The 27463-nt window shown below is 43.9% G+C and overlaps 1 protein-coding gene across 2 annotated transcripts in view; it reads left to right on the top strand.

The window, feature by feature from the left end:
* The window catches only part of zmat4a (zinc finger, matrin-type 4a), a 151579-nt gene extending 138366 nt beyond the window's left edge, over positions 1-13213 (top strand). For both annotated transcript variants that reach the window (XM_052461771.1, XM_052461770.1), the window contains one exon: positions 10485-13213. In XM_052461771.1, coding sequence (XP_052317731.1) covers positions 10485-10512 — 28 coding nt within the window. In that variant the 3' untranslated portion in view covers positions 10513-13213. The remainder of the gene's footprint in view (positions 1-10484) is intronic.
* Positions 13214-27463: the final 14250 nt, after the last annotated feature.

Raw genomic sequence — 27463 nt, 5'->3', positions numbered from 1 at the left:
CTAGTTCATATGAAAGCATTGGTGCATTTGATGATTTTTGATGGTATAGTTCCTTTATTGTGCTTTGATGGTATGACCTTACAGAGAAGCAAGTACAGTGAGCGTGCTTATCAACCGTGTTTCGTTCATTTATCTAAATACCTTTTCCATTTAGCTAGGTTGTCACTAGAACAAGTGATGCACTGTGAATTGAAGTGAGGCGGAACCAAAATCAATCCAGTTATATTGTTCTCCGTCATCTTTTTACATTTGTTTCCAGCACTTTTATTTCCGTGCCTGATTTGTTATGTCTCTCTCTTGTCCCTCTGTAGCAGACATGTGGTGAGCAATACTTTTGGAACTTCGAATCGCAATCGTGAGACTCACAATAGATATCGTATTGGCACCTACTGTAAGTCTCGTGATAACATTGTATCGTGAGGTTCCCGGCAATTCCTAGTGAATTGCATGAAGTCGGGTCAGGTCAGATTGAGTAAAGTTAGGTTACGTAGGGGACATATTGACCTCACCACTCTCATCACAAATTGATACCCGCAAGCAAAGATGACTGAACTCTGTGTAGCTAACTTGAACCAAGTCCAAGAACTTCAGTGAGGATATTCAATTTTGAGTGGAGCCATGACCCATTCACGGTGTGCTTACTAATGAGATGTGTGATCAATACTAGACTAACAAGCCTGCTACAACAGTACAACAGCCCCTGCTGCAATCCAAAGCGGAAAGTATGCCACAAATTGAGGTCTTCCTTTGATTCACTAACTCAATTTGTCTGTCTGACATGTTTCTCTTTTCTCTGTCCAAGTATTTCTCCCGTTGTCCTGCGCTTCAGTTGAGCCAAACAGCAGCGCTGTACCTGGTTGTCCCAAATGGCACCCTATTCCCTAGTGCACTACTTGTGCACTACTGGTTGTATGAGCTGACTGAGGTCCCCTCTCCTCCCCAGACCAGCCAGGGTATGGCTGACCAGCCAGGGGATCCTGGACATGATGGATGTTGGCTGGCTGGTCAGTGTGAACTAAGGAGAAACTGTGAGGGAACCAATTGGACATCTAGTTCAGGACAGGAGAAGAGGAGGAGGAGGCTCTTTCTCTTATCTGTCACTGGGGCCCAAGTTCTATCATACAGTACAGTAACCACTCTCATACTTACACATTACTTATTGTTACATTTCCTGCTAAGTAAGATTACAAGCCTCTTTGGCGGTGACCCACCACTAACATTGTTCCAACCTAGATCATATTCAGACAAGCTGTAAACAGGCTTTTATGTGTTGATGTGTTCACCTTCACAACAATATCAACATATGAATGTCATGATAGATTGTGGGCACAGGAGGCTGCTTAGTGGAGGATGGCTCATAACTATGACTGGAATGGAGTGAGTGGAGTGGTATTAAACACATGGAAACCACATGGAAACCATCTAACCATTACTATGAGCCCATCCTTCCCAATTAAGGTGCCGCCGGCCACCTGTGATTTTGGGGGCTGTGTAGTTGTTGCTTAGGGCCCCAGTCAGAGTCTGTAGTTGTGCATTAAGAGAACCTGAAATGGTCTTTGCTATGTACTGTTATCCTCCACCGCCAGAGATAGAGATAGAGACGCAGAGAGACCAGTCTGGGAAACACGAGTCCGGAACACAACATGGCTGTAATAGCGTTACGAGGCGAGGCGAGGCGGGGGGGACCGTTGTGGGAGCGAGACCCATCCCTTAGCCCTGTGCTCCTTCGCTGCTCCACTATCAATAGGTCAAGTCAAGCAGACGGCCTCGTTACCATGCCATCACCGATCTCTTGGCACATCATCCATCAACACCCAACCATCCCCATTCCCTGCTGCTCGCCTGCACTCTCCCCTGTTCTCTCCCCCTATCTCTCTCCACCCTCCCCCCACCCCCACCCACCACCCCCCCACCCAGTACTCACGAATGAGTCTGCGGCGGGTGGGACGATGAGTCTGGCAGTTTGAACGTTGGTGCAGTGATTTGCTATTGCTGCTCTCGTTTCCCGTGTGGACTCAACCGACCGTCCACAGAAAGAGAGAAAGCTGATTAATATATGATGTGATGGATGGTTCACCTCTCGGGTTTGACACACCCGCCATTCCAACATGTGGCACCAGTCAGACAATTATGCGAAATAAAACAATTATTCAGCCTAACAATAATCCATACATCTAACTGTATAAGGTGTTCCCAAATGGGACCAGACTCCCTATGCAGTGCATTACTGTTGAGCAGGGCCCGTCTCTTGTCAAAAGTAGTGCACTATATAGGGAATAGGGTGCCCTTTGGGACTCACTGTGCACTGTGCTGTATATCTCTGAGATTCAAGACAATTGGTTGGCCTGCTACTGCAGCTGTGGCAGCCATGCTCACTGCGTGGTGTTTTCACAATGGGAATCCAGATTGTGGAAATAATGATGTTTCAATAATTCATGAGATATACCTCCTTTTAGATTGAGGTTGAAATATTATGAACCTATTTTTTTTTGTGTGTTTCCACTGGGGATTTCCTCTCTGTGCTTGTAATGTCATGTATAAAACAGACAGGATTTAGACTTTTGCAGGCGTAGTTTCATCTGGTCTATGTAGATGTCTTTGAGTTGATTAGTGACACAGTATAGCAGACTGACTTGGTGTAGATGTTATGCTTGGGTCGGTATTCCACTGAAGTGACTGTATGTTTTTGTGACAGGGGAAAGGGGTTTACTGTGTGTAGTCTGTGTGTCCTCTGCTATCTACCGTGGCCATAAAAACGCATTCAACAGCTCAAATCCAGCCGTTCAAACTGTCAAACAAAGGCGGCTTGATTTATTCTGTTTATCCTGGTGCCTTGTGCTGTACTGAGCCTGGGACATGAAACAGAATGGAACAGTATGAGAGTGGCAGTGTTTGGGTGTCCTCTCCCACCTGCTTCTCCCTAGTCACACATACTGATACTGCTGCCTTCTCTCTCTCTCTCTCTCTTTCCCCATTTCCCCTGTCCCCCGCGGTCACAAAGATCGAGGTGGTGGGTAGGTATGCTTTTATCCAGACCCCCCTCCTCCAGCACACTTGCTACTCAGTGTACTCACACACCCCACACTTCCCTGGTGACAGACCACCCTGTCTGACATCTCTTTGAATTCTACCTCTCCTCCATTCCTCCTCTTTCTTTGCACTGTGACGACCAATTTACCACCAGTATCACGTCCCACTTTCCAAACAAACACAATCATCACTGTTTTGTCATTTCTGATCCTCTGTTCACAAAGGAAACCTTTATTCCCTTGTCTTAGAAAATAAAAATGATTCATTCACACTCAAGAACAGTGCAAAAAGAAAAAAGGGTGCGGGACTTTTATATATATATATATATATATATATATATATATATATATATATGTAACAATAGAGGCCTTATATTATTTTTGGCAGAATATTAGCTTTTTTCCTATATCCGATCTATGATGGGAAAAGTTGCTTTCGCAGAGAACAAACAACCCCAAGTTATAACAGACTAATATTAGTCTTCTTTACAGTCTCAGCTTGGCATTATTAACATCAGTCAAGGCCATCATTCTCAATATAAAGGTCATGTCACGCAGACATATAGAACTGTAGAATGTGTGAAAGGCAGTTATGTGTGTTTGTACATGAAAGGTCAATTTGTTTCTCTAGGAAACTTCAATTTCAGCCTGCTATTTATGGGGCGACATGAAAATACAGTATCATAGACTTTGATGGATTAATTGAGAGGCACCCTTACTCTGCCCCCCCCCCCTCTCTCTCTCTCTCCCCCTCTTACTGCTGTCCCCCCTCTCTCTCTCTCTCCCCCTCTTACTCTGTCCCCCCACCCTCTCTCTCTCTCTCTCTCTCTCCCCTCTTACTGCTGCCCCCCACTCTCTCTCTCTCTCTCTCCCCCTTTTACTGCTGTCCCCCCCTCTCTCTCTCTCCCCCTCTTACTGCTGTCCCCCCTCTCTTTCTCTCTCTCTCCCCCTCTTACTGCTGCCCCCAACCCTTTTCTCTCTCTCTCCCCCTCTTACTGCTGCCCCCAACCCTTTTTCTCTCTCTCTCTCTCTCTCTCTCTCTCTCTCTCTCCCCTCTTACTGCTGCCCCCAACCCTTTCTCTCTCTCTCTCTCTCTCTCTCTCTCTCCCCCTCTTACTGCTGCCCCCAACCCTTTCTCTCTCTCTCTCTCTCTCTCTCTCTCTCTCTCTCTCTCTCTCTCTCTCTCTCTCCTCTCTCTCTCTCTCTCTCTCTCCCTCCCTCTCCCTCCCTCCCTCCCTCCCTCCCTCCCTTAAGGGGCTTTATTGGCATGTCAAACATATATTTACATTGCCAAAGCAAGTGAAATAGATAATAAACTATAGAAAATGAACAGTAAGCATTACACTCACTCTCTCTCTCTCTCCCCCTCTCTTACTGCTGCCCCAAACCCTTCTCCCAATCTCTCTCTTTCCCCCCTCTCTCTTGCATGACAGTCAGTCAGTAGAGGATTGCCCAGAGAGGAACACATCCCCATGAGACACAATGATGCGTGCCACAAATCCCCAAACACTTAGAGTCACATTGTCAGACTGAAAGACCTGCTCCTCAAATCCTTCACGCACACATTCATAAGAGCTATAGCAGCAGCACATGCATATGTACAGTGACTTCAGAAAGTATTCATACCCCTTGACGTATTCCACATTTTGTTGTGTTACAGACTGATTTAAAAAATACATCTCACCCATCTACACACAATACCCCATAATGACAAATTGTTTTTTAGAAATGTTTGCACATTTAATGAAAATGAAGTACAGACAGAGTACAGCAATCTTCAAGTCTTTCCACAGATTTTCAATGGGATTCAAGTCTGGGCTTTGGCTGGGCCACTCAAGGACTTTCACATTATTGTTCTGAATCCATTCCAGAGTTGCTTTGGCTGTATGCTTGGGGTCACTGTCCTGTTGGAACGTCAGTATTTGTCCCAGTCTAAGGTTGTTTGCACTCTGAAGCAGGTTCATTCATCAATGATTTGCCTCAATATGGCTCCATTCATTGTTCCCTGTATGCTTTCCAGTCTCCCAGTCCTTGCCGCTAAAAAGCAACCAATTTAGCATGTTGCTATCACCACCATGCTTCACGGTAGGGATGGTGTCCAGACATAGTGCTTTGCATTTTGGCCAAAGGTTTCAATTTTAGTCTCATCAGACCACAGAATATTTGTGCCTTATGCTCTCAGAGTCTTTCAGGTGCCTTTTTGAAAATTCAAGGCCCAGATTGGTGAAGTTCTGTAGAGACTGTTGTCCTTCTGGCAGGTTCTTCCAGCTCAGCCAAGGAACTCTGTAGTTCTGTCAGAGTGGTCATTGGGTTCTTGGTTACCTCCCTGACCAAGGTCTTTCTTGACCGGTTGCTCAGTTTGGTCGGCCAGCTCTAGGCAGAGTCTCGGTAGTACCATATTTCGATCATTTCCCAATGATGGAGACCACTGTGTTCTTGGAAACTTTAAACACTCTAGAAATGGATTAATACCCTTCCCCAGATATATGGTTCATCACAATTCTATCTCGAGATCTACGGACAGTTCCTTGGACTTCATGGTATAGCTTCTACTCTGACATGCACTGTCAACTGTGGGACCTAATATAGTCAGGTGTGTTTCTTTCTAAATCCTGTCAGAACAATTGAATTGGCCACAGGTGGATCCATATCAAGTTGTAGTGACATCTCAAGGATGACCAATGGAAATTGGATGCACCTGAGCTCAACTTGGAGTGTCATAGCAAAGTGGTGTGAATACTTGTCTAAATGAGATATTTCCGTATTTAATTTTAAATACATTTGCTAACATTTCTAAAACCAAGTTTTGCTTCGTCATTTCAAGGTGTTGTCTGTAGATGGCAAAAGAACCACAACAATTTCATCCATTTTAAATTCAGGCTGTAACGTAACAACATGGGGAATAAGTGAAGGGGTATGAATACTTTCTGAAGGCACTGTGTAAGCTTGCATGTGTCTTCAAAGCGGAAAACGCTCCTTAATCAGGGTTGACATTCCATCTCATTAAAATGCAAGAGCATTTCAGTCTGTTCAAAGGTTTATAGGCTAGGAATGTGAATCTGCTGGTTGCAGGCATTAGACATCATTGCAGAAATATGTTGAGACTGACAGTGCAACTGCAGAGTATTTGCAGAACTGATAAAATAGGGTGGGTGAAAATATGAGCAGTAGGCTATTTATTTGGACCGGGGCAGACAACAGACCCTGTCTCAATGGCAGCATAAACGACCATATGGACAGTCCTGTAGAGAACACTTTACCAACATAAATCTGGCAACCGTATCGAACTGCTGCTTAGCAGCTGCAGAAATGCCTGGAGGGGTGGCAGAGGCAATTGATGGCCGTCTGAGGATGAGGCTGCTGACTGCTTCCAGCACTGGGAAGTAGAGTAGTGACTTTGGGTTTGTTTTTTATGAAGGTGTTGGAATGCTAAAATATTGACCAACTACAATGCATTGTGTGCCGGAGCAGAAAACAGCTTGAGCGCCAGCGGGAAGAGGAAGAGGAGGAGGAGGAGGGGAGGTTATTTCCAAACCCATCTTTCTCCAGTGATCATCCCCTGTGTGATGGCTTCATGATTTATAATCATGCTCAGTGCGGGCTCCGCTGAGGCCCTCTCGCTTGGCACTGCCCGGTGTTGGTGAGATGCACCGATTAGAAGCTCAGTGGAGGGAGGTTTAGAAACTGCTTTACAGCTCTGTAAAAGTTAGATATCAACGAGCAGGCGGGGGCAGCTTGAGGGCATACCATCAAACAGGAGAGATTGAAGTACAAAGCATGAAAGAGGCAAAGCCACTGAGACATTCAACAGTCCAAACGGCGGCCACTCGACTCTTATGATTCAGCCTCATTTCCTCATTGACTTCCTAATTAATTCCCAATGCACACTGAGAAGGAGATAGCTAGGGGCCCAGTATTTGCTGCAGAATAGACACATGGTCTATCCCAAATGAGATCGGTCTATACCAGCTCACCTGCTAATCCAAGCTGACATTCTTTCTCTCCACGCTTTACCATAAATTGACCAGAGGGGAAACACATTAAGAACGTGTGTGTGATGTTCAATGCGGACATCTTATGGGTCTACCATCTAAAAGGGAGGATATGGAATATTTATTTTACAGCATTTAGTATAATGTAACTTGCCAGTGTACTGTACAAATCTGGAGGACTGATGCAGTTTTGTAGACTGAAATTGTTTTGGACGGGCAACTTGTTCTTCTATATAGCAACAAAACCAGGAGTATCATAAGTTGCAACATAGTAAGAAGAAGGGAGGCATTTTATCACGGGGGGGAATTAACTTCAAAGGGACTGAGAATGTCCATGTGAAATATAAGCATGAAGATAAATAATGCATGGTTAATGCCTCCACCAGAGTAATGTGCTGACAGAATTTGTCACACACTTTATGAATACATAAGTTGTGTGTTCGCCACCACGTGGTTAAGGTCACTGCACTCAGATGGTGTGGTTTCTGTTTGCCATTGCACCCAGCGAAACTATGTAACTTGCACTCGCTTCACGGTAAATTCATTATGAGGCAGTTTGCCTTGAGAGGGGAAATAGGGGAGGCTTGATATTGCTCCTGGAAAATGTCATTTTCCTGTCTCTGACTGACTTGAAGGATGTGGTAGTGGAGAGGGGGTTAAAATCGAATGGAGGGCTGGAAGCTGTGCAGATAGTCTCACTGCGCTCCTAAAAGCTTTTCCTGCTGTCAGTTTTGGGAGGATGCATCTTTAAAAGCTGTCATTCTGATGGAGAGGACAGCAGTCAGCAGCAGCTCCATCGGCAGGTGGCTTAGACACACTATGTGTTTTTTTGGAGGGCAGCAGGTGACTCTATAGTAGCTGTTGCCACTAACAACACAGGACCCTTTTCAGACCCATCACAGAGTGGCCTTTCTTGGCTGGGCTTCTGTCAACAACTTACAGAACTGTGATCAAATCAGCTGAAATTGGTTTTCATCTAAAATGTCAGAATGGTTCTTGGATAAGGTTGTCTCCTACGGGGACTGTATAGTTTTACATTGAGACTTGGTTGGATTGTCTCTTGATTTACTCAGCTGGTTACTGTTTACTTCTATCTCTGAGACCCATCTGCTTTTAGGCTATCAGTACACTATCAGTTGTCTAATTATTGTACTCTGTAATTATGTAGTTAATTAGACCAATTGAACTATGCTCCATTAGTACTGAGTCCAAAGCGAAGAGAAACTATAATATCTGAACGTTGGTTGAAAAATAAATACGTACCTGCACGGTGTTTGATGCACACATTGTTTATTGAGTGCAACGTTGGGTTTTATATCAAAAACGAACATATTTAACTCTCTGGATGTGTATGCACTGTGTTTGAACTGAACAGCAAATTCAAATTTTTCATGTGACATCATTTAGCCTACAAAATCACGGCTGCATGTTTTCACTTGTGGAATTATGAAAAACTGATCCGGAATATGTTGTAGTTAGTCAGGTTTTAAAGTGATGTAGAATAGGTGGATGAGCCGCATTCATACGAGTGAAAGGCTCCGTCGATCAAGAGAACCCCTCTAATGAAAACAAAATGCTACATACGCCTGGCCTTTGAGTGGAATACATTCAGATCTGCTGGCTGCTGAGAATATGTTCATTTTCCTCTGTTTGGTGGAACTGTTTTCTGTCTCCAAAGAGAGACCTTTCAATGCTGCTTTATTTCTCACCTCTCATCCGTTTCAATCCCCCGCCTCCCCTCTGCTTGTATTATTGTGTGTGTGTGTGTGTGTGTGCGCGCGCGCCTGTGTCTGCATCTGCTCTGCATGCCGGTGTTCGGGTACATGCACTTGTGTGTGTGTGTGAGGGTGCTGATGTGTGTGTGTGTGTGTGTGTGTGTGTGTGTGTGTGTGTGTGTGTGTGTGTGTGTGTGTGTGTGTGTGTGTGTGTGTGTGTGTGTGTGTGTGTGTGTGTGTGTGTGTGTGTGTGTGTGTGTGTGTGTGTGTGTGTGTGTGTGTGTGTGTGCGCGCGCGCCTGTGTCTTCACGTGTCTGTGTCTACATCTGCTCTGCATGCCTGTGTTCGGGTACATGCACTTGTGTGTGTGTGTGCGAGGGTGCTGATGTGTGTGGGTGCTTCAGTGTGCGTGTGTGGACTAAGGCCTATATGCAGGTCTGATACATTAGCCTTTTATGGTGGAATTATTCCGAACTAATGTGACTGGATGGGGCCTGCTCTACTGCTGCTGCTCTAGTCCTCTAGAGAATCATTCAGCAGGATGTTCATTTTACACGGCACACTGTTTACTCCCTCTGCTACGTTTACCTGGAGTCAACATAGAGACCCCTAAATGCAAGTCAGGGAATCGATTAATTGAACAAATAATGCTTGCACATTAACTACTGTCTAACCTACAGTGCAAGAGCCAATGAGGGTTAAGAAAACTGTTTTAGAATCTGTTTTAGTAATCTATTGGCTCAAAATAAGCAATAGGTTACACCTGCACATGAACTACTGTTCCCATAAATTACACACCTAACTGTGTATCGTTCTCTGTATATTACCTTGGTGGAATCTAATCTACATCTACACACACACACCAAAAGTGTCCAAAACATCATCAGACCTTCACTGCATTAACCTCGGCAGTAACAACGCGTGTGCTTACGTTATGTTAGTAAATAGCCATGTTTTGGCACTCTCGCAGCCACGCTGCAACACACACACTCCTCCATTTGCTTCTGTAAGACTATCTATAGCACGTCTGTCTATTAGATGTGAATTGGTTGTCATGTTTTGAGAACAGTCATCCCTGTATTAAGTGAGGGGAACGTCAGTATAATTTATCCAAGACCGGGAGAGAACTGGGAGAGGCGTCTCCGACGGTGATTGTGTGATGACAAACCATTAGATAAGACCTTCAGTCGATGTGGCGATGTCCTGGACATGCTATAAAACCTGGCTTTCCGCACCTCTTCAATCACAACAGAAAGGGGATTAGATGTTGGCCACTCTTAAGTGTCATTATCAAGCTCCGGGTGCTTTGTTGTGCACATGACAAACTAGAGCATAAAGTCATGCGGTACGTGAAGTATAGGAGACAGAAATGAGAAAGCGTAGCGAGGAAGGTTTTATGTTCAGTCCAGAGAAGCCATGGCCTCCTTTTACTTTAACTGCCCTCTTCTCCTGGTTGTTCTGTAGATGGTCTCCTTATCGTTGATATTTTATTATCGGGATCATTTCATCTTCACCGCTGGTTTATTTGATTGGTTGAGATATATTTGACTTTTTACCTTTGCATAACAATAACATCTCTCTCTCTCCTCTCTCTCTCTCTCACTCCCTCTCTCTCTCCCACCCACTCTCTTTCTCTCCCCCTCTCTCTATCCCCACTCTTTCTTTCCTTCTCTCTCTCTCTCTCTCTCTCTCTCTCTCTCTCTCTCTCTCTCTCTCTCTCTCTCTCTCTCTCGTTCTTTCTCTTGCAGCCTGAAGAATCAGATATGTGTCCAGTGAATCTTGAAGAACAAAACAAACCATTTGATTGATGTCAGACAAGCTGTGTTCAGCTTGCCCCAATTTTTCTGCCTCTGCCCTGCTTCTCTCTCTACCACACAAGCACACACACACACACACACACACACACACACACACACACACACACACACACACACACACACACACACACACACACACACACACACACACACACACACACACACACACACACACACACACACACACACACACACACACACACACACACACACACACACACACACACACACACACACACACACACACTCTCTATCTTTGTCTCTCTCCGTTGCCCTGCTAGCATACAATAGGAGAGCAATTTTTTTTTAAATGCTTCAGCTCCACAGCATCTGTCTCACCTGTCAACTGAAGGCTTCTGCAGAACTCTTGTCATTTTGGCCGTGTGATAATCAACATTCCACAGATTCTGCATTTCACACCAACCGATTCTCAGTACTTTTAAAGACGATGGTCAACGAGAATAAATGTGGATCCAGCAAAGGGGCAGTCCCCTCAATGCATGAAGAAATGAACGACCTGCAACTTCATGCTAACTATGCTTTTGCTTTAGTTGTAAGTGGTTAGAGAGAGGAAGACTCTCAATGGCATTTTGGCTTGAGTAATAAAGTGTTTTTTGTAATTTATTTACCTGAAATAGAATATGTATAAGAGAACTGATATATAAGTAGTGTATTGTTTTTTAAATCTTATTTATGAGTAATTTATTTTATTTTTAAAATGTATTTTGCCCTCAGACTGTTTTTGTTCCTTTAGAATAATGTATAATAATATAATAATGTTTGGGTCAATGCTATATATTCCCATCTAATCTCACAGTAACATAATATCCCTGGTGGACAAGTTGGCAATAATAATGACAGTTTGTACAATGTCATTGAACATAATGGCATGGTGCACAAGTTGCTTTATATATAATACAGTAAAAGGTTTTCATAATGTTTACAATTTGAACTGATTTATCTGCAGCTCTAGTAGTCCTAAATAGGGGGATCTACAGGTAACTGCCAAAATAAAGGAAACACAATAAGGTATATTGAAAGCAGGTGTATTGAAAGCAGATGCTTCCAAACAGATGTGGTTAATTGGTTAATTAAGCAATTAATATCCCGTCATGCTTAGGGGCATAATATAAAATGCCCAGTTGCCCATTATTTTGGACTAATTAACCCAGGAACCACAGTGACTTTGAAAGAGGGGTCTCAAAGGAGCATAGGGGTTTTAAAGGTGTGTGTGTGCGTGTGTCAGTCACCAGATCTCAACCCAATTGAACACGTATGGGAGATGATGGAATTTCTCATGGAGTTGTAGAATCTATGCCAAGGCACATTAAAGCTGTTCTGGCAGCTCGTGGTGGCCCAACACCCCATTAAAACACTATGTTGGTGTTTCCTTTATTTTGGCAGTTACCCGTACGTTGTCAGTGTTCCAGGTATAAACATGTGTTCTCTGTTCCTCCATGCGGTTTGAGGTTCAAATGTGGTCTTCGTCTCAGGGAGGTCCCATTGATTACTATTGTCCAGATTTATGATTCAGATTCATGATTCAACAAAACTGTTCAAAAAATGTGTTCACTGAATTCATTCCAATAGAGCCTTTTAGAATGTGTTAGTATTACAGCCAATTACAGTCGATTTGAATCAAACCATGTTATTCTGTAATGGTGTAAAACATTGCTGTTATGATGATGATGATGATGTCTTATTCAGAAATTGAGAGTATTTAAAAAGCAATCCAACTTTAATATACAACCTTATCTCAACCTTCTGTAGCAACTCTTTCATTCTAATAGTTATAAGAACATTAAAGCTATGTTATGACAGTGGTTGTTGTTGCCATACATTTTACTTAACCAGAGTCTGGTGGTTAAAGATAACTACTAAGCAGGTGTTCTAGTTTGAATTTCTATTTGTTCTTACTGTTGTAGATGAAGCAGTTTATTTGTCATTGGGAAAGCAGATGTATCTGTATACAGACATAAGAGTTACTTATTATCCTGCCAGTACAGTGCAGTCAGTGTCTGTCGACAGCAAAAACGTGTTTGATCAATAGCCTTGATAAATGTGTTAAAAGGGATTTTTGTGTGCTAATTTATAAATAACTGATCTGTTTGTTTTGAAATGAGCAATGTCTGGAATTGTTAAACCAATTGAAACCAACCCTTCTCCTACCTTTTTAATTTGTTTTAGAAGACTTCAGCCATTTTGGATTTACTGCTTACACATTAAAAAAAACACACCTAAGCATTTTCACGCATCTTAGAGAGATGGAGTGAGAAATTCTAAAACATACGACAAATCTTCCTGAACTGAACACCAACTGAAGCTGGCTCAACTCAGAGCCATCCGCCTTGTGAGATGCCACAGGCCAACAAAAAAAATACAACAATGTATAAAGTGTTTTTAATATTACAAACAACTTAAGATGTGCATGAATGATTGACTAATTAATGAAACTATCCTTCTCAGATCCACTGAATTTCTTTGCTCAGACCAAGTCATAACGTTGCATTCTGCCCAACTTTGCATTGGATCTGGTGTCTCTCCCTCGATCTCCAGGGGAACTCCATGTCTCATACACCCCTACTCCCTTTGTGCTCTCTCTAGGTTATGTACTCTACGGTGTCTGAAAAACAATAAAAGACACTTGCAACTATACTATACCACCTGTCCAGTCGTGTTGCTTTGTTCTGTCTTGTGTTTTCCTCCGAGCTGGCATTCTCATCCCCAAAGTCAACATGCCCAATTTCTCAATGGAAAGTCAATTGTTCCTTTGAGTCCTGGTCAAGACACAAAGATTTCCAGACTATTTCTGTTCTCCAAGTGTCCCCCTGCTGTCTTTCCATATACGGTACCAGACAAAAGTTTGGACACACCTAATCATTCAAGGGTTTTTCTACCTTGTAGAATAATAGTGAAGATGTCAAAACTTTGAAATAACACAAATGGAATCAAGTAGTAACCAAAAATGGGTTAAACAAATCAAAATATATTTTAGAATCTTCAAAGTAGCCACCCTTGGCCTTGATGACAGCTTTGCAAACTCTTGGCATTCTCTCAACCAGCTTTACCTGGACTGCATTTCCAACAGTCTTGAAGGAGTTCCCACATATGCTGAGCACTTGTTGAGGTCAGGTGATTGTGGAGGCCAGGTAATCTGATAAAGCACTCCATCACTCTCCTTCTTGGTCAAATAGCCCTTACACAACATGGAGGTGTGTTGGGTCATTTTCCTGTTGAAAATAAATGATATTCCCACTAATCTCAAACCAGATGGGATGGCGTATCGCTGCAGAATGCTGTGATAGCCATGCTTGTTAAGTGTGCCTAGAATTCTAAATAAATCACGGACAGAGTCACCAGCAAAGCAGCCCCACACCATCACACCTCCTCCTCCATGCTTCACGATGGGAACTACACATGCAGAGATCATCCGTTAACATACTCTGCATCTCACAAAGACAAGGCGGATGGAACCAAGAATCTCTAATTTGGACTCATCAGACCAAAGGACGAATTTCCACCGGTCTAATTTCCATTGCATGTGTTTCTTGGCCCTAGCAAGTCTCTTCTCTTATTGGTGCAATCCAACAATGAAGGCCTGATTCATACAGTCTCCTATGAACAGTTGATGTTGAGATGTGTCTGTTATTTGAACTCTGTGAAGCATTTATTTGGGCTGCAATTTCTGAGGCTGGTAACTCTAATGAACTTATCCTATGCAGCAGAGGTAACTCTGGGTCTTCCTTTCCTGTGACGGTCCTCATGAGAGACAGTTTCATCATATTGCTTGATGGTTTTTGACCGAATTGACTGACCTCCATGTCTTAAAGTAATGATTTACTGTCATTTCTCTTTGCTTATTTGAGCTGTTCTTGCCATAATATGGACTTGGTCTTTTACCAAATAGGGCTTTCTTCTAAATACCACCCATACCGTGTCACAACACAACTGATTGGCTCAAACTCATTAAGAACGAAAGGAATTCCACAAATTAACTTTTAACAAGGCACACTTGTTAATTGAAATGCATTCCAGGTGACTACCTCATGAAGCTGGCTGAGAGAATGCCAAGAGTGTGCAAAGCTGTCATCAAGGCAAAGGGTGGCTACTTTGAAGAATCTCAAATATAACATATATTTGGATTGTTTAACACTCTTTTAGGTCCACACATTCCAGATGATTCCACATGTGTTATTTCATAGTTTTGATGTCTTCACTATTATTCTACAATGTAGAAAATAGTTTAAAATAAAGAACAACGCTTGAAAGAGTATGTGTGTCCAAACTTTTGACTGGTACTGTATGTATTGGGAGAATTAACAGTGGGCAATAAGAATTACTACCGATCACATGTTTTTCACAGAGTAAGATACTTCTGTATAGCGGGGTGGTTGCATTCTACAAGGGAAATGTAATATGTTCGCCAAGTAACCAAAAATATAACAGTATTTATACAATGACATGAGTAACACTTGTTTCCCATCACCTGTAGAATCTGTAGAATCTCAATTGCCTCTGCTGAAATATCAGAGGCCAAGCAATCTGGCTGTGTAAACTCTCAGGTTGTATATTTGACATTATATTTGTAATACCACAGATATATTTATCTGCTGTATGGTCTGCATAGAAACCTTTACACAACCATTGTGCAACGTCTCCACAATGGTTGTGTAAAAAAAGACTGTATCACAACCATTCTTCCAAATGCTACCATCTAGAGCTGAGCAGAGACTTCTGTATGTCTGACTGAGTGAGCAGTTCAGATAAGCCATTTCTCTATCTTCCGTTCCCCTCGATTGAAGTCAATCAGCTACAGCAGTGTTTTCCGACCCTGGTCCTCGTGTACCCCCAACAGTACACATTTTAATTGTAGCCCTGGACAAACACACCTCAATCAACTCATTGGAGGGCTTGATGATTAGTTGACCATTTGAATCAGGTGTGCTTGTCCAGGGTTACAATCTCTGTACTGTTGGGGTCCTCGAGGACCAGGGTCGGGAATCACTGCACTACAGTGCCTTCAGAAAGTATTCATACGCCTTGACTTATACCACAAAATGTATGAAATATTGTTTTTCTCTCACCCACCTACACACAATACCCCATAATGACAAAGGGAAAACATGTTTTTAGAAATGTTTGTGAATGTATTAAAAATGAAATACAAAGATATTGGATTTACACAAGTATTCACACCCCTTAGTCAATACTTTGTAGAAGCATCTTTGGCTGCGATTACAGCTTTGAGTCTTCGTGGGTACATCTCTAAGAGCTTTCCACACCTGGATTGTGCAACCGTTGCCCATTATTCTTTTCACGTTCCTTCAAGCTCTGTCAAATTGGTTGTTGATCATTTCTAGACAACCATTTTCAGGTCTTGCCAGAGATGTTCATGTACTGGAGATTTAAGTCAAAGCTGTTACTCAGCCCTTCAGGAACATTCACTGTTTTCTTGGTAAGCAACTCCAGTGGCGATTTGGCCGTGTGTTTTAGTTTTTTTTGTCCTGCTGAAAAGTGAATTCATCTCCCATTGTCTGGTGGAAAGCAGACTGAAACTAGGAACAGATTAAGATTTTGGCTGTGCTTAGCTCCATTCCGTTTTTAAAAAACCTGATTACAAGCATACACATAACATGATGCACCCACCACTATGCTTGAAAATATGTAGAGTGGTACTCAGTAATGTGTTATATTGGATTTGCCCCAAACATAACAATTTGTATTCAGGGAAAAAAGTGTATTGCTTTGCCACATTTTTTGCAATATTACTTTAGTGCCTTGTTGCAAACAGGATGCATGTTTTTGTATATTTGTATTCAGTACAGGCTTCCTTCTTTTCACTCTGTCATTTAGGTTAGTATTCTGGAGTAACTACAATGTTGTTGATCCATCCTCAGTTTTGTCCTTTCACAGACAATACAGTTCTGTAACTGTTTAATAAAGTCACCATTGGCCTCATAGTGAAATCCCTGAGCGGTTCCCTTCCTCTCTGGCAACTGAGTTAGGAAGGACTTCTCTATCTTTGTAGTTACTGGGTGTATTTATACACCAGTGTAATGGATAACCTCACCATGCTCAAAGGTATATTCAATGTCAGCTTTTTTTACCCATGTACCAATAGGTGCCCTCTTTGTGGTTGAATTTGTGTTTGAAATTCAACTGAAGGACCTTACAGATACAGTAATTGTATATGTAGGGTATAGAGATGAGGTAGTCTGTCACAATAATTTTTTATCCTAATGTTCTAGCTGAACTATTGTATAGCTTTGACCAATTCCCCCTAGGTTGTAAAGCTATGGTTAATAAGAATTAAGAAAAGTTTCAGATTCTGCAAAAATATCTTTATTCAGAGAGCTCTGCCCCCCAAAAGCAGAGCCAGTCCTTTATACACACACACACACACACACACACACACACACACACACACACACACACACACACACACACACACACACACACACACACACACACACACACACACACACACACACACACACACACACACACACACACACACACACACACACACACACACACACACACACACACACACACAGGAACAAACAGTCTTTCCCACTGACCACGGAATAGATAAAAAACTATCAATCTTGTCACATTCTTCAAGTCTTTCACTTCTCCTCGCCCCATTGGGGCCTCCTGGTTGTAAAACCTCTAACGGTTTCTTGTTATCTGTTTTACAACTTCACCCTGCTTGCATAGCTACAAAAGAATACAATGCCCTAGTTCTAGAATTCTAACAGAGCTACACACATTCTCAGATTATATTCTTATGATTCTAACACATTACACACAGTTATACAATTTTGGGTGGAATCCTTTAGTCATTACCTTTAAACTTTATCATTTGTGGCAAAGAAGGGGTCGAGTGATAAGTGGCAGATATGTGAGAGCAGAGATTTAATAAACGGGCTCTGCCCGATCACTAAAATGGCCACCCCTGTCAGAACTACAGATCACAAAATGGCCGACCGCCAAAACTACAAGTCCCAGAAGCAAGGGGAACCCTCAGAAGGTGGAGCCGACTCACAGATAAAGGGTCAAGAAAAACCAGGAAGAGGAAGAGAGAGGGCTGGAAGGAGCTATGAACAATAGAGAAAGAGACTATAGAGATTGGCTGGATTTACCGTGTATGAGCTGGATTGTTTGGACTTACCTGTTGGTGTTTGGACCTGGACCTACCGAGAACCCGATTCGTGTACCGAACCCTGCTATCCTTGACCTCGCCTACGGCCTGGGTGGACCAGGACGGAGAAACAAACACACAGGTACTGTCCTGTTCGAAAGAACTCTCATTCTTGGGTGATTTGGTGACAGTTTACCACTTAGTTTGTGACAAACGCTCCTAACCTTGAAGAGGTTTGCCACACGTGGTGGAGGATGCAGGCATGGACTAACATACCACTGGTTAGGTAGAAGGAGAAATTAAATAAATGTTCAGTTAGCACTCCAAAGGGGAGTCAGGTTTTTTTTTTGTTATGGCTTTGTTTGGTTAGGACAGTTTTTCACGAAAATGAGTATGGAGGGAGCCATACAGGCCCTGTTACAAGCGGCGGCCGCCCAACAAGAGGCAACTAGAGCTCAACAAATAGTTCATCAGGATGCAATGCGAATGTATCAGGACACGTTACAGATCCAGCACCGCACCAACCAGCTGCTCAGAGAAGAGCAAGAGAGAAACACCCAGGAGTTAAGAGAAGGCCTAAAGGGGCTAGCGGACCAAATTGGGGCTCAATTACCAGCTGCAAATTCCCAGAGGAGGGCCAATCATTTTCTTCAAAAATGACAGCGCAGGATGATGTGGAAGCATATCTTACCACCTTCGAAAGGACGGCAGAGAGGGAAAAGTGGCCGAAAGAAGAATGGGCAGGGCTTCTGGCACCATACCTGGCAGGGGACGCTCAAAAAGCGTATTTCGACCTGGAGTTGAAAGAAGCACAGGATTACGATAAACTAAAGGGGAGATCCTGACTAGACTGGGAGTGACCGATACCGTGAGGGCACACCATTCCACCAGTGGTCCTACCGACCGGGACAACCCCCACGAACACAGATGTTCGACTTGATTCACCTGGCACGGAAATGGTTGACCAGAGACCCGGTCATCCGCCGAGATTGTCGAGACCATCGTACTCAACCAGTTTCAGCGAGGTCTACCCCAAGAAGTGAGACGATGGGTTGGCCAGAACGAGGTATTTTCCGCCGACCATCTCGTGGGCCTGGTTGAACGGTATTGTACGGCAAGAACAGCTGAGCAGGCACAGGAGGAAAGATTCCCGTTCCCCAGGCATGGGCGAACCAGCGGACAGGGTAAGGCTGTCCCAACATATAGAGGGGGAAGAGAGCAGCGTGGGGCCATGAGGAAAGAATCAGAATCAGGCCAAGACACTAAGGGAAAAACGGAAACCGGGACTGGGTGTCGAGGGGGTCTCCCCCCCGAACCCCTATTATCTGTTACAATTGTAATCAACCAGGACATATTGCAGCCTATTGCCCTATTAAAGAAGAGCCAATGCAATGTAACCTCGGTGAAAATGAAGATGATATACGGTATGCATGTCCTGTTGTAACCACTGTACTTGAAAGATCAAGAAACAACCATATGTGCAAGGTGAAGATTGAAGGGAAAGAGGTTGAAGCACTGCTGGATTCCGGCAGTATGCTAACCCTGGTCGTTGCAGGCCTAGTGCCGAATCATAAACTGGATACAAGACAGGATATCAGTGTTACATGCATTCATGGGGATACCCGTCTGTACCTTTTACGGCCTTAGTGAGCATACAAACAGAGGACGGTCTGCTGGATTATGAGGTCGGCGTGGTCCCAAAGATGCCATATGATGTAATATTGGGTAGAGACTTTCCTAACTTTGCGAAGTTAGGCCACAAGAATGGCATATTTGAGAATCCAACAACCCTGACCAAGCAGGAAGAAGCATGGGGCCTTCAACCAAAGCCAAGAAAAGAGGTCTCCCAGGGGACAACATCACAGGTGCTAGTAGGGGAGGAGGAGGATGAAGTGGCAAACCTCGCTGATGACGAACAGCCCGGTACTAGTGGGGCTGGGGTCGATCTGAATCCAGAAGACGACGATATAGAACCAGCAGACCTGGCAGAGTCCTTGACTAATTTTGGGACGGCCCAAAACCAGGATCCAACCCTGCAACAAGCCAGAGCAGATGTGCAGGTCGTAGATGGTACTCCCATAAATGGTGGGATGATGCCTAATAGTTTTCCACACTTCATCCTGAAAAAGGGTTTGGTGTACAGAGTCTCGAAAATAGGGGTTGATGTGGTGGAACAGTTGTTGGTTCCCACTCGGTACCGGAGGACAGTACTGGATCTAGCTCATGGGCACATTCTGGGTGGACACCTTGGTATCGATAAAACCAGAGACCGGATTGTAAGGAGGTTTTACTGGCCAGGAATTCAAGCTGAAGTGGCTCGGCATTGTGGAGAGTGCCCGGAGTGCCAGTTAACAGCTCCCGACCAGCTTTTAGAAGCCCATTAGTGCCACTCCCCATAATCGAAACGCCATTTGAGAGGATAGCGATGGATTTAGTGGGCCCACTACCCAAATCCGCCAGAGGGCACCAATACATTCTGGTCATTCTAGATTATGCCACTGGCTACCCAGAAGCCATTCCCCTTCGGACGATGACTTCCAAAAATATCGCAAAGGAATTAGTGCTCTTGTTCACCAGGGTAGGGGTTCCAAAGGAGATCCTTACCGACCAGGGGACCCTTATGTCCCGCCTTATGGCGGACCTTTGTAAACTGTGGCAGGTGAAACAGTTGAGGACATCGGTTTACCATCCTCAGACGGACGGGCTGGTTGAGAGATTCAACCGAACCCTGAAGTCAATGCTCAGGAAGGTAATCGATAAGGATGGGAAAACTGGGATTGCATGTTGCCGTATCTGATGTTTGCCATTAGAGAGGTTCCTCAAGCCTCGCTGGGGTTTTCTCCCTTTGAGCTGGTATATGGGAGGCATCCCCGGGGAATCTTAGACATCGCCCGGGAAACCTGGGAGCACCAATCCACCCCGTATACTAGTGTCATAGAGCACGTCACGGCAATGCAAGACAGGATAGCCACAGTCATGCCCATCGTCAGAGAGCACATGAGACAAACACAAGAACACCAGCGGCACACTTATAACCGGCAGGCTACCCTGAGGGAATTTCAACCGGGAGATAAGGTGTTAGTGCTGATCCCCACAGTAGAATGTAAACTACTAGCCACATGGAAAGGGCCATATGAAGTACTGGAGAGAATAGGAGAAGTCAATTATCGGATCCGACAGCCAGGTCGACGGCCCCAGGAACAGATTTATCACATAAACCTGTTAAAAGCATGGAGAGAGAGAGAAACACTAATGGTCACATACCCCACACACATTCAGGAGACAGCCGAAGTAAATATTTCACCTACTCTGTCCCCAGCGCAAGTACAGGAAGTAAAGGCCCTGATCCAGAAAAACAGAGATGTGTTTTCAGAGGTACCTGGCCGAACTGAGGTTACGGCTCATGATATCGTTTCCCTACCAGGGAGAAAAGTGAGTATGAGGCCATATCGGGTACCCGAGGCTCGACGGGCCGCGATTAGAGCAGAGACTGAGAAAATGTTGACAGCTGGAGTGGTTGAAGAGTCACATAGTGAGTGGTCTAGCCCAATTGTGATGGTCTCCAAGCCCGATGGGTCGTTGCGGTTCTGTAACGACTTTCGGAAGGTAAATGAAATCTCAAAGTTTGATGCCTACCCCATGCCCCGAGTAGATGAACTACTGGAGAAAATTGGTCATGCTCGGTACATTACGACCCTTGATCTGACAAAAGGGTACTGGCAAATTCCTCTGACCCCCAGGGCCAAAGAAAAGACAGCCTTTGCAACACCTGACGGTTTGTTTCAATACACCGTCATGCCATTCGGCTTACACGGGGCCCCAGCAACCTTTCAACGGCTCATGGACAAAGTCCTAAAACCGCACAAGGCATACGCCGCAGCTTATTTAGATGACGTGGGGATCTACAGCCCAGATTGGGAATCCCACTTATCCCGGGTACAGGCAGTGTTAGATGCCCTTAGAAAGGCAGGGCTCACGGCAAACCCTGCCAAGTGTTATGTGGGGTTAGAGGAAACAGAGTATCTGGGATACACTGTGGGAAGAGGGTTAATCAAACCCCAACATAAGAAGGTGAAGGCAATTAGAGAATGGCCGAAACCAGTAAATAAGAAGCAGGTCCGAGCCTTCCTAGGGCTGACCGGTTACTACCGGAAGTTCATCCCAAGTTATGCCACAGTGGCCGCCCCACTTACCGACATGACTAGAGCCAGAGGGCCAAACATGGTCAAATGGGATGAAAGGGCCACCAAAGCATTTAGGACATTACAGGAGGCTCTCTGTTGTAACCCAGTGCTGGTGGTACCAGACTTTGAGAAAGAGTTTGTGGTTCAGACGGATGCCTCAGAGGTCGGCTTGGGAGCAGTGCTATCCCAAGAGGTAGAAGGGGTGGAACACCCCATCCTGTTTTTAAGCAGGAAGCTGGAACCACGGGAAACCAACTACTCAGTCGTTGAGAAAGAGGCGCTGGCAGTAAAGTGGGCTCTAGAAAGCCTGAAGTACTACCTGCTGGGGCGCCACTTCACCCTCATCAGTGACCATGCCCCACTCACCTGGATGCATAGGGCTAAAGAGAAGAACGCTCGGGTGATGCGGTGGTTTTTGAGTCTCCAACCGTTTCATTTTGATTTGAAACACAGAGCAGGGAAGGAAATGGGAAACGCGGATGGGTTATCCCGCATGCATGCATATTTTGTTTGCGGTAGCCCGACCTAGGGGGTCGGATCTAGGGGGAGAGATATGTGGCAAAGAAGGGGTCGAGTGATAAGTGGCAGATATGTGAGAGCAGAGCTAATAAATGGGCTCTGCCCGATCACTAAAATGGCCACCCCTGTCAGAACTACAGATCACAAAATGGCCGACCGCCAAAACTACAAGTCCCAGAAGCAAGGGGAACCCTCAGAAGGTGGAGCCGACTCACAGATAAAGGGTCAAGAAAAACCAGGAAGAGGAAGAGAGAGGGCTGGAAGGAGCTATGAACAATAGAGAAAGAGACTATAGAGATTGGCTGGATTTACCGTGTATGAGCTGGATTGTTTGGACTTACCTGTTGGTGTTTGGACCTGGACCTACCGAGAACCCGATTCGTGTACCGAACCCTGCTATCCTTGACCTCGCCTACGGCCTGGGTGGACCAGGACGGAGAAACAAACACACAGGTACTGTCCTGTTCGAAAGAACTCTCATTCTTGGGTGATTTGGTGACAGTTTACCACTTAGTTTGTGACAAACGCTCCTAACCTTGAAGAGGTTTGCCACACATTATTCTATCCTTTGACTAAATATTGCACACAGAGATTTAATATATCTACAGTAATAACACATAACTGCCAGGGATTTGTTCTATTACTACTTCCAGTCATACTTCTTCTCTCAATTTTCACTATAACCTTCACACATTAGAACTAAGAAATGTCTTATTCAATTGTAGGTCATCAGGATCGAATGGCTCAGCAGTGTCCACCAGGTTTGGATATCTATTGTGTTCATCCCATTGTTCGGACTCTGGGATGGGCCGTACCTCAGCATCTGCTGGGATACTGCATTCCCCAATGCCTTGCTCACCAAACCTCGGACACAGGGAATAAGACAACAACCACATAATACGAGCATACCCATACAAACAATAGCAGCCCCCATGATGTTAGCTACTATGGTTTTCCATTTGCATAACATTTCATCAAACCACCCTGTCACAGATGTATTAACCCCTGAGTTCTCAGCCCATTCTTCACTTAGAGCCGTTAACCCTGCTAGAGCTCATGTAACTGTCCCATCTGGTGATGTGTTATTAGGAATTAACGTAAAGCAATGACTCCCCGCCATTCTACAAACCCCGCCCTTTTCTGCCAAGAACATATCGAGAGCCAGCCTATTTTGCCAGGTCAGGAGGGAGGTGGTGGATAGCTGAGTCGAGAATCACCTTACCGCATCCCTAGTCTGATTAACAAATCTTTGTTGGTTATAATAGATATAGTTTATCCAATCCACATTCTAATTTATTGTAACCCACAAAAAGAAAGTAGTAGTGAACCCTTCCCCTATTTGATTCAACGCCTTGTATTCATCGGGTACTCCCCTAAGGATCCCTATGGAATCCATCCAGATGGGGCTACCTTCATCTAGGACTAGACTTCTCTTATTTCTGTCCATTTTACTCACAACTGGTCGTTGATGACTGATCCTCACTGGTTGAGCCAATAACACCGGGGCGCAAGTACCTACCCACCCTTTTGGTAGTGTCTGCCGTATGCTTCCTTGGTTGGTACAAGCCCACCACACATCAGTTATAGGGGCTGTGAGGTTAAGAATTTTCTCCTGTACTTCTCATATTCCCTGCCCCATGTGTGTTTAAACACCTGGGACCAGGAACACGTGGACATAGTTGTTTGACACAGGTATAAGGGGGTGTTTTCGTCAGTTATCTCCTTATAACAGTAACCCCACCCGTTAGTCAAATTTAGTACCCTTATCTTAAATCTTGCGTTCTGCCCTTTTCTAACCCCTATTTTATATGTCACTCCTCCTTGGCTGTCCTTATATTGAGTAGTTTGTCTTTTGCCTCTCAACAATGGTAGAGATTCAATACGATTTATACCAACTGGTAGTGGATCTGGATGAATTAGGAATATTATTGGTACTATGATGCAGCTTAGGGTCCCCCATATTCCCAAAAACTGCCAACCCTCTCATGCCCTTCGTCTATCTGCTAGGAACCCCCCATACTCACAGTCTAGGAGCACACACAGTAATGAAAGGTTGGGATAGGGGATCTTAGTTAAGGAGGTAACCGCCGAACCCTGTTGGTACTCGGTTCTTCTCCTAACTCTGTATGTGATCAGTAATGCTTGTATGTGTTCCTACCGTTTTGCCGTGGGTAACGTGGTCCCAAGTAGCTCTCTCAGCTATTCTAAAGGCAAAGGCAGTTACCAACACAACCTGGTATGGGCCTTTCCAATGGGACTGCTTCCAGTCTTTTCTCCTCAGGGATTGGATCCACACCCAGTCTCCTGGTTGGATTTAATGAATCATTTCTGTAATTCACCTGTGGGACACAAAAGCTTTGACATACGAGTGTGGTTAACAAACAATCTTCTCATGTGCTCTGCTCAGGTACAGTGGGGCAAAAAAGTATTTAGTCAGCCACCAATTGTGCAAGTTCTCCCACTTAAAAAGATGAGAGAGGCCTGTAATTTTCATCATAGGTACACTTCAACTATGACAGACAAAATAAGAAAAAAAATCCAGAAAATCACATTGTAGGATTTTTAATGAATTTATTTGCAAATTATGGTGGAAAATAAGTATTTGTTCACCTAAAAACAAGCAAGATTTCTGGCTCTCACAGACCTGTAACTTCTTATTTAATTAAAACCTCTTGTGACTAGGGGGCAGTATTTTCATTTTTGGAAAAATAACGTTCCCAAAGTAAACAGGATATTTTATCAGGACAAGATGCTAGAATATGCATATAATTGACAGCTTAGGATAGAAAACACTCTAAAGTTTCCAAAAAATGTAAAAAATATTGTCTGTGAGTATAACAGAACTGATATTGCAGGTGAAAGCCTGAGAAAAATCAAATCCGGAAGTGCCTCATGTTTTGAAAGCTCTGCAGACCAATGCGCCCCTATTGAGCGGTGAATGGGCTATCAACCAGATTACTTTTTCCACGTATTCCTCAAGGTGTCTACAGCATTGTGACATAGTTTTACGCCTTTATGTTAAAGAATACCTGTAAGCAGCTACATTGTGTAAGTGGTCACCTGATGGCTCTCAGAGTGATTCTCGCGTAAAATACAGAGGTAGCCATTTTTCCAATCGGTCCTACTGAAAAACCAATTGTCCCGGTGGATATATTATCGAATAGATATTTGAAAAACATATTGAGGATTGATTATAAACAACGTTTGCCATGTTTCTGTCGATATTATGGAGCTCATTTGGAATATTTTTCGCCGTTGTCGTGACCGCAATTTCCGGTCGATTTCTCAGCCAAACGTGAAGAACAAACGGAGCTATTTCGCCTACAAAAATAATATTTTGGGGAAAAAGGAACATTGGCTATCTAACTGGGAGTCTCATGAGTGAAAACATCCGAAGCTCATCAAAGGTAAACAATTTAATTGGATTGCTTTTCTGATTTTTGTGACCAAGTTACCTGCTGCTACCTGGACATAATGCTATGCTAGGCTATCGATAAACGTACACAAATGCTTGTCTTGCTTTGGCTGTAAAGCATATTTTGAAAATCTGAGATGACAGGGTGATTAACAAAAGGCTAAGCTGTGTCTCAATGTATTTCACTTGTGATTTTCATGAATATAAATATTTTTTAGTAATATTTATGTCCGTTGCGTAATGCTAATTAGTGTCAGTCGATGATAACGCTCCCGGATCCGGGATTGGGTGTCACTAGAGGTTCTTCTTTAAGAGGCTCCTCTGTCCTCCACTCGTTACCTGTATTAATGGCATCTGTTTGAACTTGTTATCAGTCTAAAAGACACCTGTCCACAACCTCAAACAGTCACACTCCAAACTCCACTATGGCCAAGACCAAAGAGCTGTCAAAGGACACCAGAAACAAAATTGTAGACCTGCACCAGGCTGTGAAGACTGAATCTGCAATAGGTAAGCAGCTTGGTTTGAAGAAATCAACTGTGGGAGCAATTATTAGGAAATGGAAGAAATACAAGACCACTGATAATCTCCCTCGATCTGGGGCTCCACGCAAGATCTCACCCCGTGGGGTCAAAATGACCACAAGAACGGTGAGCAAAAATCCCAGAACCACACGGGGGGACCTAGTGAATGACCTGCAGAGAGCTGGGACCAAAGTAACAAAGCCTACCATCAGTAACACACTATGCGGCCAGGGACTCAAATCCTGCAGTGCCAGACGTGTCCCCCTGCTTAAGCCAGTACATGTCCAGGCCCGTCTGAAGTTTGCTAGAGAGAATTTGGATGATCCAGAAGAAGATTGGGAGAATCAGATGAAACCAAAATATACATTTTTGGTAAAAACTCAACTCATCGTATTTGGAGTACAAAGAATGCTGAGTTGCATCCAAAGAACACCATACCTACTGTGAAGCATGGGGGTGGAAACATCATGCTTTGGGGCTGTTTTTCTGCAAAGGGACCAGGACGACTGATCCGTGTAAAGGAAAGAATGAATGGGGCCATGTATCGTGAGATTTTGAGTGAAAACCTCCTTCCATCAGCAAGGGCATTGAAGATGAAACGTGGCTGGGTCTTTCACCATTACAATGATCCCAAAAACACTGTCCGGGCAACAAAGGAGTGGCTTCGTAAGAAGCATTTCAAGGTCCTGGAGTGGCCTAGCCAGTCTCCAGATCTCAACCCCATAGAAAATCTTTGGAGGGAGTTGAAAGTCCGTGTTGCCCAGCAACAGCCCCAAAACATCACTGCTCTAGAGGAGATCTGCATGGAGGAATGGGCCAAAATACCAGCAACAGTGTGTGAAAACCTTGTGAAAACTTACAGAAAACATTTGACCTCTGTCATTGCCAACAAAGGGTATATAACAAAGTACTGAGATAAACTTTTGTTATTGACCAAATACTTATTTTCCACCATAATTTGCAAATAAATTCATTAAAAATCCTACAATGTGATTTTCTGGATTTTTTTTCTCATTTTGTCTGTTATAGTTGAAGTGTACCGATGAAAATTACAGGCCTCTCTCGTCTTTTTAAGTGGGAGAACTTGCACAATTGGTGGCTGACTAAATACTTTTTTGCCCCAC

This window comes from Oncorhynchus keta, chromosome 14 (genome assembly GCF_023373465.1).
Source record: "Oncorhynchus keta strain PuntledgeMale-10-30-2019 chromosome 14, Oket_V2, whole genome shotgun sequence".
Taxonomy (NCBI): domain Eukaryota; kingdom Metazoa; phylum Chordata; class Actinopteri; order Salmoniformes; family Salmonidae; genus Oncorhynchus; species Oncorhynchus keta.
The sequence above is the reverse complement of the archived record's forward strand: the minus strand, read 5'-3'. Positions and strand labels throughout refer to the sequence as shown.